This window comes from Seriola aureovittata, chromosome 11 (assembly GCF_021018895.1).
Source record: "Seriola aureovittata isolate HTS-2021-v1 ecotype China chromosome 11, ASM2101889v1, whole genome shotgun sequence".
Lineage (NCBI taxonomy): Eukaryota > Metazoa > Chordata > Actinopteri > Carangiformes > Carangidae > Seriola > Seriola aureovittata.
The window spans coordinates 22,187,533-22,199,851 of NC_079374.1; the positions used below are offsets into that span (position 1 = coordinate 22,187,533).

A 12,319-nucleotide genomic window follows, 5' to 3' on the forward strand; every position below is an offset into this window, starting at 1 on the left:
TCAGTCGACAACAACGTCGGACATAACAACGCCACCGTTTCATTTCCTAAGAAACAAAAGTGAAACTAAGACAGTGCAGACGCTGACAGGCCAGCAGCCATGGCCGACGCGTATTCCTATACTCTGCTCGTTGAGTTTGAAGAAAACAATATACCGAGATTGAAAAATAAGTTAGTCAAATACTTTCAAAGTAAGAAATCTAACGGTGGCGACTGTGAAGTTGACTATGAAAATGGCAGCGGGACGGCGATGCTGCGCTTCCGCAAAGAGAAGGGTAAGTTTGGTCCGATAAACTCGACCAGTTCTTTGTCATTAATCAAGAGAAAGTAATGTTACCACCATCATTATAAATCGACTTATTTTCTGAGATTGTTCAAATGTTTTTTTTTTAACTGTCTCACAGACCAGAAAAATGTTTTGGGTAAAGAGGCGCATCAGATCAATTTGGATAAAGGTGTTTTGAAGATGACAGTCTGCTTACCTCCAAATGAGAAAACAGCACAGGTAAGTGAGAACAAAGGTTTGTGGTGATTATTCATGATACCCCATCTAAGTACAAGGTACGTCGTGTCATTTATAATGGGCACGTGTTATATGGCCTGTATGAGGAGGTCACAGAGCAAGGGGAAAAAAATCATTCCCTTTATGTCTTAACCTTAAATGAGCTAATTCCTACTATTCCTCATTTGCTGTGGACCCCCCAAACCCCTCCCCCTGCTTATAATCAGAATGATCGAGCAGTATATGAGAATAAAAAAGGCAGAGAGCTGCCCCTGTACATTTTCTATCTCACTGATGGTCACGTGAGTCATCATAAACACAAGGTGGTGCTGCATATTGTGATTTCTGCTCTTGTCAGTTCCTGCTGTTTGGATGTTACAGAGGCTTAAACCAGAAGTACAAACCACATTTTTGTGTAAGGGAGTTATTGATACAGACACTGATAATTTGTCCAATTGTATTCCTTTTAAAACCAGCTGGCATTTGGAGCATTGTGCCAAGTGAAACTGGTTACACGAGATGCCACAGTAATGCTAAATCCTGACTAAAGTAAGCTTTTGTTTATTCTGTATAGGAAGCTCCATCTGACAAACTCAACGAGAAGTGTAAGTAACACCAATATGTTTCTTACTCTGTAAGAATGCTGTTTTGTTTGTTACAGACTAAATGTCAAGATTTACTCATACTTGCAATCTCAAAACATTAACATAAACACACACACACACACACACACACACACACACACACAAGCCTGCCAATTTATGGTAGATAATAATACAATTATATCATGAACTAGCCATCATTCAGTTCCCTGTTTTGATTTTGTTTCCATGAATTTGTAAATCATACTGTAAATGAAAATCATTTATATTTTAGTCGGTGAAAGTTATTCTTAAGTAGTAACTTTTGCACATGCATATGAATGCATGTGGTTGACAAAAAAGTTTGTTATTTAACTTATTAACCTTATTAATGTTGTTGAATATATGTGGGTATAAGTAGCACTATCCATACACTTATGTGTGATCATTTGAAAATTTTCGCACCAAACTGAGGTGAAAACTTAGAGGTATTCTTCAAAAAACAGTACCTGGAGGTTTAGACGACTGCTTTTCATTTCTCAACACAAGAAGTCACCATCTTAACATGATCCTATCGGCAATGTGCTTGTTAATGTGTTGCTATGAAAACATGAGAGGCTTGCACACATGAGGCTCACTGTTTTTCAACCCAGACCTTTTTTATGTTGTTTCTGATCATCTTTAATCATACATTAAATAACTAAACTAAGAGATTCTTGAGAAACTTTGCACTCTCCTACACTTTCATATTGGGCTTTGTAGGAGTCAGGCCAGCTTACTACTAACCCCACAAATGCATTACATAGCACAAATAAAGTTAGTTTAAGTTTCAGTTCTCTCCCTCGTTCTCTGTCTCGCTCACTCTCACTATCTTTCTCTGTCTCCCCTTTTCTTTTGCTTAATTGTAGTCTATTCGGGTATTTGGTTAAGTTTCATATATATAGTAATAACATGAAAATAAATTACCACAGCCCTGTAGTGTCTGACTTGTTTTAAGTCACTGTGATGATCGATCTAATACGGCTGGTGAGTCACTTGCCTTCTTTCTGAAGGTCAGTGCTGACAGGATGGAAACAGACTCCAGGTAGTCAAATGGCTATAAAGACATGCATAAACACAAGTATTGTGCTTTAAGAAATGTTGATAACTTTACAGTCTAGTTTAGGACGGGCTGTATCAGAAAATGATCCACAGACTACCACAGGTATATTGTAAACTTGCACTAACGTAACCACCAGTTTAAATTTTGAAAATAGTAAAACAATCCATTAAAAATGGGTTTTACTTGTGGAGAAGTCTTTATTGGTGGGCCACCTAAATAAATCTAATGTATGAGAAACACTTGGAATGAACCTCCCACAAATAGAGATTTTCTTCTGTTATTGAGGGTTATATTATTTAACTTGAAAATTCTGTGTTCAATTAATTAACCTTCATGTCTCATTAATAGCGGAGGTTGCTGCACCAAACGAACAGTCAAGTGCCGATGAACTCAGACCTGCAGCAGAAGTTCAGACAGAGGAAGAAGAAGAGCTGTGCTCCACCTCGGCTGTCTTAGGAAATATTCGAGAGACATTTAGCCAGGAGTTTTTGGAGATGTTGGTGGAGAATGTTTTAAAGGATCTTGACTCTCCATCTGCCTCCCAAGGGTTCATACTAGAAGTCATTCCTGCCATCTCCTCTGCTGTGGTTTCTTTCCAGACTGGAAAAGGTATGCATTCAGTGTGTATTTGTATGTGTGTGTGATGTTTCTGTTTTACAAACAATCATTGATGCATCTGTACAATCTCTAGCATACCTCTGTACAATCTTAAGCATTTAGAAATAATGCAAAAAAAAAAAAAACCCCAAAAAGTAAATGTATGTGATTCTATATTTATGACATGGCACACATTGACAGACAACTGACAGCACTTACAAACATGATCAGTGCAGTGAGACACAACACTATTATGGATTACACCTATAAATTAGCTCTTGCAAGTGGAAAGAAAGCACTTAATTCCTTTAGTTTCCCAGGCAGCACAGATAAATAGATGGTAGACTATATCAAATTCCTGCTTTTTGCCAGCAGAAAATATGTGCCAGATGTGTATACCAAATTATACTTTATTGATGCGCTATGTGCTTACAATAGAACATGGCAAACTACTGTACTTCTCATTAGGTCATCAGTTAACATTAAAGGGACCATGTTGAGTTTTCTTGTGAACAAAATTATGTTTAAATTGTGTTTTTCACCAGAATATATTGTATGAATCCACAAATCCTCTTATCAAGTGTCTTGGTATGGCTGATGTCTTTATTGTTTGTGTTATTTTATGAAAAGTCTAAATACCATAACTTTTTATTACTGTCTCACAGAAAACACATACTTCGTGACAAGATGTCCTCAAAACAGGATGTTCACAAGTAAAGGGTTATCAGTCCGGCCCCTTGAAGTCACAGAGAAGGTTGCGGTTGAAGATGTACAAAATTTTAATGAAGATCTCCTCCAAATGTACTTTGACAAGGAAGGTGGGGATGTGGAAAATGTGCTGTTTAATGAAGCGGAACAGTCTGCCATCATCACCTTTCAAAACCATAAAGGTAGTGCAGTTTCAGTATATGTGCAATTTGACAAAATCAGAGATTACCACCTTTATATGAATTCTAGAAAATTTGACATTGAATGTTTTTTTTTTCCATAGCTGTTCAGAAAATCATGAATAAGAAGCATCACATCAAACAGAAAGAGATCAGAGTTTATCCTTTCTATGAATCTTTGGGAACAGCCCTCTATGGCAAAGACAAGCCATCACTAAAACTCCCTGCTGCTATCTCTGAACCTATTGACAATGCTGTCTGGAGATACCTCAAAGTCAATCAATCAGCAGCAGAGACCATTCACAGTGACTTAGCTAAACACTTCTGTAAAGTAAACCTTGGCCAGTCTACTGTGTGCTTGAGCCCGACGTCTTCACTACTTAAGCAAAAGAATGCCAAAGCCAACATCAAACAATGGAGGGATACTGTAGAGTCAGCGTTTGCACAAGCTGTGTCAAAATTCAAATCCCTAAAATTTAAGCCGGACCCAGAGGTATGGGAAGAATCTGAGGAGAACATCAGACAGACGCTACAGAACAAGGATGTGGTTTTAGTGCCTGATAAAGCCAGTGGTGTCTTATCAGTGGTTGGCCTTGTGGATGATGTCAACATCCTTGAGCAAACTCTTCGTGAAGTCGTTAACAGGATTGTCAAAAGGGTGCAGAGGGAGAAATTGAGCATAACCCAAGTGATCAAAGTCTCACCGTCAATTTTCAACATCCTGTGTCAAGATGGTCTTCAGGACAAGTTGCTACGTGTGTACCCAGAACTCAAAATATCATTCAGAAAAGACAGTCTGGATTTGACAGTAACTGGCTTAAGTGAGGAGGTTTTTGCAGCAAACAGAGCTATATGTGAAGCAATACTTCAATTAAAACGACAGACATTAGAAATGGATAACTTTGTGATTGACTTGTTGAAGAAAGAAGAACAAGAAGAGCTAACAAATGCCCTCCTCACATCTAATGGAATAAATGCAGCATTTGAGATCACTGCACAGAGGGTGCAGCTCCTTGCTGCTTCTGATAGAGATCTGGTTGATGCTGAAGACCATCTGGGAAAGCTGTTAATGTCTCAATACATTGATGTTGAAGATAGTCATGTCCTGGAGAAGCCAGAGTGGCAGCATCTGGTCAATCAGTTAGAGGACGCCAACAGTAGGTCCTGCAGGAGACTTCAAATCAAAACCACTGGTCAACAAGTCGTGGTGTCTGGCTACAAGGAAAGTGTTATAAAAGTTAACAATGATCTTGAAGACTTCCTAAAGCAAAATGCTCAAGTTGAAGAGATTGTTGTGGTCAAGCCCAATGCCATAGTTGAATATGTTAAAAAATTCAACACAACCTTTGTGGAGCAAGTGGTGGTGTCTTACAGAAATGAGGCCATCTGTCTAAGTGGTTCTAGAGTTGATGTCGTAAATTGCAAGACCTTGGTTGAAAACTTGGTCTCCTCTGTGTTCTTTGAAAGTTTAAAAGTCTCCAAGCCTGGAGTGAAGAAGTTCTTCCAGGATAAAGAAACCATGTATGTTTCATCACTGTTGAACGACACCGGCTGCTTGGTCCAATTAGTTGATGAGACTAGTGGTGGACAGGATGACTTTGCCCAAGTTCCAAAACCTGTGTATCAGCTTCTGACATCCGATGGAGTAGAAATAGCCGTCTGCAAGGCAGATATGTGCAGTTACCCTGTGGATGCAGTTGTCAATGCTTCTAATCGTAACTTGGAGCACAGTGGGGGTCTTGCAGCAGCACTTTTGAAAGCTGCTGGCTCTCAGTTGCAGGATGATTGTGACAAAATAATAAGTTCGCAGGGACAGCTGAAGCCTGGAGATTGTGTCATAACTGATGCGGCGGGGAAGCTTTGTTGCAAAAAAGTTATCCATGCAGTGGGACCCACATTTGATCAAGCTAAATCCCAGAAGGCTCAGGCACAGTTGAAAAGAGCTGTTAAAGAAAGTTTAGAACTTGCTGAAAAGCATGGCTGCACCTCTGTGGCCCTGCCCGCCATCAGCAGAAGCCAAGGCTTTCCTCTCGATTTGTGTGCAATAACTATCATCAAAGGCGTAAATGAATACTGTGATGAGAAGTATGATGACACCCTGAAGAAGATCCATTTGGTGAACATTGACGATGCTGCTGTTCAGGCTATGGAGAGAGCTGTCAGACGCGAGTTTGGAAATCATGGTGTCAGTCATTCTCAGCAGATTCTTCCAACCAAAGCCTCCAAGTCTCTTGTGAAACATGCTGGATCTGCTGGATCTGACAAAAACTGCTTGGGTCAAGTGAAGACCAAAGAGGGCTTTGATATCACTCTTACCAAAGGACAAATCGAGGATGCCACGGTAATTTGGATTTTTTATTATCTTTTACTAAGATTAAACAATTAGTTTAAGAGCGAAACCTTCCCACAGAGGGACTACAGAAGACGAGTATGTAGCATTAACTACTGACTCCAACCTCATGTTCTAGGTTATCCTCATAATTGGAGGTTGGGTCTTGACTGATTCTTTTCTGACTGTCTTTTATAGCTCTCACTGTCTATAAAACATGTTGTAGAATGAAGAACATGCAACTGATAAAATTCTGTTACCACTTCTTAGACGGAGGTGACCGTGAATACTGTGTTTGAAGATCTTGCACTGAACAAAGGGGCAGTTTCAAATGCCATCTTGAGTGCGGCTGGACCCAAACTTCAGCAGTTGGTAAACGCAAAGAATGCCAGTGGAAACATTGGTGAGATCATTGTTACTGAAGGCTGCAACCTGAAGAGCAAACACGTCTTTCATGCAGTTGCACCTCATTGGGACAAAGGACAGGGCACAGCTGAAAAGGTAAACTGTTATAGCATGGCTATGGCTCCTCTGGCTTGTCACTGCTTGTGATGTAATTTTTATAACATAAATTGCTTTCAGCTGTTTTGTGCATAGTTTGAGGACACAGGATCACATCTTACTTGCAGGCGCTAATAAATCAACATCTTGCACCTAGATATTAATAGCATATATGCTTGGCCTTACAGATCTTGAGTGCCATTTTCAAGGACTGTTTGGAGAAGGCAGAGGATACCAGTCTGACTTCCATATCCTTCCCTGCCATCGGCACTGGAAACCTGGGTTTCCCAAGAGACCTTGTTGCCTCTTTGATCTTCAATGAAATCTCAGCGTTTAGCAGTAAGAAACAACCTAAGCACCTGAAGAAGGTTGTTATCGTCCTTTACTCAGGAGATGTACAGACCATCCAGGTAAGAAACAAAAGAAGCTTTCTAATACTTTTGTGCTCAGAGTGCTAAACAAGAATTTAACAGGGAAGTGAACTTAATGACAAATCAGCAATATTAACCAGTAATGTATCACCACTGTTTACAAATAGACAGTGTCAATTATGTCAATCCATATGTTTCTGTTTTTGATAGATTATCCTGACATATTCATAATATTTGTGAGTGCTTTGGAAGTCAATGTCTCTCTGATTCTGTCCACAGGTTTTTAGTGATGAATTTAAGAAGAAGTTCCCCAATGCATCAGGTGCTCCAGTGTCCACAAGTTCCCCACAAAGTCTGGGTAGGCAACATTTTTTCATCATTTTTATGTGCAAACCTGAAAGGCTCAGATTAACAGGGGTTCCTTACAGAAACATAATGAGTGGAGTTAAATGATTTAAACATTTTATTTATATACTGATCAAAAAAGAAATAACCTGAAAATAAATTTTAGAATTTATAAAATTGTAACTAAAAATGCTTCATATGTTCACTTATTAAATTATGTAAATGCCTCAATAATTATCAAATTATACTGTATTTTTGTTGACAACAACTAGTTAGTAATTTGATCAATACTGAAGCATTTTATTTAACAAAAAGCTTTACTCTGTGTAGCACTGCTGTTAATCCTGTACTTGTGTCTGCTGCCACAAGGTCCCTTCTCTAAAGTTGTCTCGAGCTCAGGAATGTATGAGACCAACATGGGGAGAGTGGCTATACAGGTAGTCACAGGTGACATCACCAAGGAGACGACTGATGTCATTGTCAACTCTTCCAATGAAGGATTCTCTCTTAAATCAGGTAAATGACCACAGGAACTGGAATACTTAAATTATGCTGAGTAATTATAATTTCAGTTTTATCCATACGTAAAATCAAACTTGATTCTAGCTCTGCTTTAGATCTGTATATAAATGTTTACACACTGGATAGATAGTGGATAATACTTTAAAAGTAACATCCAGGCAACAAATTGGACACCTGAATTCTGTTTAACATCAATATTTAAAAAAAATTAGTCCTCACAGTAATCATGCTCTTCAGTTATTTTATATTGATTTTATATGATATATGATCTTTTCTATCTTTCCCTTCCCTAGGAGTATCCAAGGCTATTCTGGATGCAGCTGGTCAGGCTGTTGAAGCAGAATGCCAAAACCTTGGTAAGGAACCATCTACACATATCCTTTTATGACACCAGCCACTGTATAACAATATTCTTGCTTGGCAATGACACAGAGTCAGTTATTAATCTCTGTAGTGCACATCATAACACAAGGTTGGTTTGAAAAGATTTTTTCAATGGTTGAATAATCATTCAAATCCACTGTGTATACCTTTAGGTGCCCAGCCCAACTCAGGCATGATAATGACCCAGCCAGGTAACCTAAAGTGTAAGAAGATCCTCCACCTGGTCGGACAGACGGACCCAATAAAAATCAATAAGGTTGTGACAGAGGCTCTCCAAATGTGTTTGAAAAACTCATACACTTCTGTCTCATTCCCTGCCATTGGCACAGGTGAGATTTGTCAGCAGAGTTATGTAGTTTATTACATGGAAAGTCTACTTTTGTCCTTAAGCCCATCTCAGTTGAGAGGTTTTATATAAATAAAACACAGAAATCGTATTTATTTTTTCAGGGAATAAATGGAGTTTGCACTCAGTTGGGATTTAATAAATTTGTATTCAGAAAGATTTTCTTCACTTGTCCATTCCACAGAAAAGAAAATAGGAATCTAAGGAAATGGTCATGCATTAATTTTATTGTTTCAGATACGACAATCACAGTCAAGACTGCTTGTTTAGTGTGTGTTTTTACAAGTTTTAACAGTCCACTTTTATTCTGGTGATGCTTTTCTGCCCTGCTGCAGATATGGATTATTGTAAGAGTCTGAAATTTATGTTTTACCATTTTAGGTCAAGGCAATGTACAGGCAAAGCAGGTGGCAGATGCTATGTTGGATGCAGTGATTGGTGTACTGAGCCAGTACCCTACTGCCCCTCTGAAGACAGTTCGGGTAGTTATTTTCCAACCACCAATGCTGAAGGAGTTCTACAACAGTATGCATCAAAGAGAAGCTACTGAATCTAAGGCTGACACTAAGGATAAAGGCGGGTTCTTGGGAAACATTGGCACCAAAATCAAATGTGAGTACAGAGAAGGGAAAAGTTTTGGTGTTCATAATCCTCAATCCTTAATCAGTTTTGAATGTTAAATTCTAATGTAGAGCTTGAAATCTTTTCTTTCAGCATTCTTTATTAGTGACACTGCCAGCAAATCACAGAAAGAAGGAGATTTTGTCATTGAGCCTCTGAAAATAGACCCAGCTTGCTTCCACATCTGCGGTGACTCGCAGACTCAAGTAGACTCAGCCAAGCAGTGGATCAACAACCTGATAACCAAAGAGCAAGATACGAACTTGATTTCAGAATACGCCATCCTTAACCTCTCTGATGCAGACCACCAGCGCATTGATGTCATGCAGAAGACTATGGGCGTGCGCATAAGGACGGAAAGCAAGAAGGCGAAAGCGTCAATCACCATTGAGGGAATGAGCAAGGATGTACTGAAAGCCACCAAGGAGATCCAAGACATGCTGGTAAAGGCGAGGGATGAGGAGGAGCTGAAGAAGAAAGTGGAGCTGGCGGGCACAGTGGCAGACTGGCAGTACCAACAGCAAGGGTTACAGTTTCAGAGTTTTGATTCAATGACCAACTTCAACCTTGAGCAAGCATTGGAAAATAAAAAAACACATATAAAAGTCACAGTCCAAGGACAAGACTACACCATCACCATTCCAAGTGGACCAGCCATTGATAGCCAGGGACGTACCCTGCAGATAAAGAGAATTGACAAGCTGAAAGGTATTCCACTAGTAGGATGGATGCAGACTTTTCATTTGTTGTTTGCTTTTATAATCAAAACTAAATTGTTTATTTTGCTACTAGATGAAGATGTACCTGAGCACTGGGATGCTATGCCAGCCAACACTTTGTGTCATGCAGTTACCATCAAGGCTGGAACAGAAGAGTACAATGAAGTCCTAAAACTTTTCCAGGCTTCATGCAATCTAACCGTTATTAAGGTAGTCCACATTTAACATGCTCTGTATTTAATGCATTATGTTTTAAATCCAGTTATTGCCACATACTTGAGTAGAAAGTTGGTCATGAAGCCACCGACTTCCTTCTCCTGCAGGCAGGTACTCAGCCAATTAATTCTTCATGGAGTTAAAGATGTTCTTTTCCCTCCTCTCAGATTGAGAGGATCCAGAACCCTGTATTGTGGAAGAGCCTACAGATCAAGAAGCGTGAGATGGATCAGAGAAACGGTCATCAAAACAACGAGAAACGTCTCTTCCATGGCACTTGCCACACCACCGTGAACCACATCAACCATTACGGCTTCAACAGGAGCTACGCAGGAAAGAATGGTGAGAAGTTTATGTTGAAAATATGAGACAATGTTCAAACCAGAATACAAATCCAATATGACACATGTGATTTTACACCAGTCAAGCATATTTTTTAAAATCAGTTTGGTTATACCTCAGTCACTCATTAAAAGTATCAACAGAACAATAACAATAAACAGACATTTTGAAAGAAGTTATCCTATCCATAACCAGTTGTTATTCAGTTATGTCTTTATATTTATGGATGAAATTGCAGCTAGTATCTCACAGAGATTAACTAAACAACTTTCTGCTGTTATTTCATTTTCAGCTGCTTGTTATGGAAATGGCACATACTTTGCTGTCAATGCTAGTTACTCTGCTAGCAACACCTACTCCAAGCCGAATCAAAATGGTGAGAAGAGCATGTATCTCTGCCGGGTGTTAACGGGAGATTTCACTCTTGGAAAACAAAACATGATCGTACCGCCAGCCAAGGGCGCCGTTTCCGTTCATAAGTACGACAGTGTCGTGGACAATCAGGCCAGGCCCAGCATGTACGTTATCTTCCATGACACCCAGGCTTGTCCTGAATATTTGATTACATTCAAGTAACACAACTATGCACTGAGATCAAAGCAAATGCCTTACACTTTACACTGCCTTCTAAACAAAATAATTATTTTCTTATTTGCAGTTAATTAATACATTTGTTTTCCTATGTACTTAAACAATTTGGTTTAAATATACAATGAATGTAACAGTATAGAGGTCATTTGATTTACAAGTAGTCAGTAATGCTCAGAAGGGTTAGGTATAAGTAATCAGATCCATATAGTGCCTTGAAAATGTCTCTCTGAACATACCATGGTGTGGTCATGCAAGAAGAAATTCAACAGTGAAAAGAAGAGGGGAGGGTTTCTTTGCTAACACAGATCTTTTTGCCTGTATGTTTATTGCACTGGACGTTGTGCACAGAGTTTTAAGGCTGATGGAAATTACCAGCTCTCCTCCAGGATCATGTGATAGTGAAAGCTTGTCTGTGTATGCATGTGTAAATCAATTTAGCAATCACTTTTGTTTTTGGAAGGAAAATTGAAAGTTTACTGTTGTTCCAATAAATGAGCATTAACATGAGCATGTTTTCTTTCTATTTGATTTAACTATAAAGTGGATTACTCAAGCTCTATGTTTGTATCCAATTGTTGTCTATTAGAGCAACATACATGTCAGTTCAATTTTTTTCTCTAATAAATGTACACGCCTTTTCCATCACCTAACTTTTAACAGCAGAGTATGCCGAACCCCTCCCTTTGAAAATTGTCAACAACAAACTTCTTTTTACTCCCAGTTCTTCAATTATGAGAAGTTTCCCAACTTTCCTATTTTTGTTGGCAAAGCAGTTGCCAGAATTCTTAATAAACAAAGTTTTCTAGTCAGTGTGTATATTATTTTTTCCCAAACCTTTAACACCAAAACTCTGGATATTAATCCAGACACCAAAGTTTTGTTTAATCACTTTTCTCAAGCTCAGGGCGGTAAGTAGCTTTGCTGTTCAATAAATTCACATTCTCAATTTAGGAGAGAGATGTCACATAAAACCAAGTACATATTTACAAATTAAATAACTGACATTTTGACGAGATTAATTACATTTAAGGTAAATTTAATATTAATTTCACTCTACAATGTAATGTTTCACTTTGTTGTGGTTTCCTCACAGCTTAGAAGTGAGTCACCTCTGTTGATCATAAACTTTTTCAGGCCCTTGCATTGATGTAAGGTAATGTGTAATGTACTTTGATGTGTAAGTGCTCATTTGTTTGCATAAGACTGTTTGCTTAACATGTCCAGGTGAGCACTCTGCTTAACTCTCTGGCTCCACCTGCAGGTCATACTGCATATGTGTATAGATATTTCTCCCCCCTGTTGCCAACATGAAAAGGGTTAGGGTTACTTTTCGGCATTTCACATGACAGAATGATCATACCACT

At 38.9% G+C, this 12,319-nt stretch overlaps 1 protein-coding gene across 1 annotated transcript; it reads left to right on the top strand.

The window, feature by feature from the left end:
- The first annotated feature begins 97 nt into the window (after positions 1-97).
- parp14rs1 (poly(ADP-ribose) polymerase family member 14-related sequence 1) lies at positions 98-11,462 on the top strand. The gene is made up of 17 exons (XM_056388728.1): positions 98-274; positions 404-504; positions 1,076-1,106; positions 2,533-2,793; positions 3,447-3,671; positions 3,773-6,009; positions 6,268-6,498; positions 6,687-6,908; positions 7,149-7,227; positions 7,584-7,730; positions 8,030-8,092; positions 8,273-8,449; positions 8,848-9,078; positions 9,181-9,795; positions 9,880-10,016; positions 10,190-10,364; positions 10,657-11,462. Exons 1-17 carry the CDS (start codon positions 100-102, stop codon positions 10,938-10,940), a joined length of 5,391 nt encoding a protein of 1,796 aa, XP_056244703.1. The 5' UTR covers positions 98-99; the 3' UTR covers positions 10,941-11,462.
- Positions 11,463-12,319: the final 857 nt, after the last annotated feature.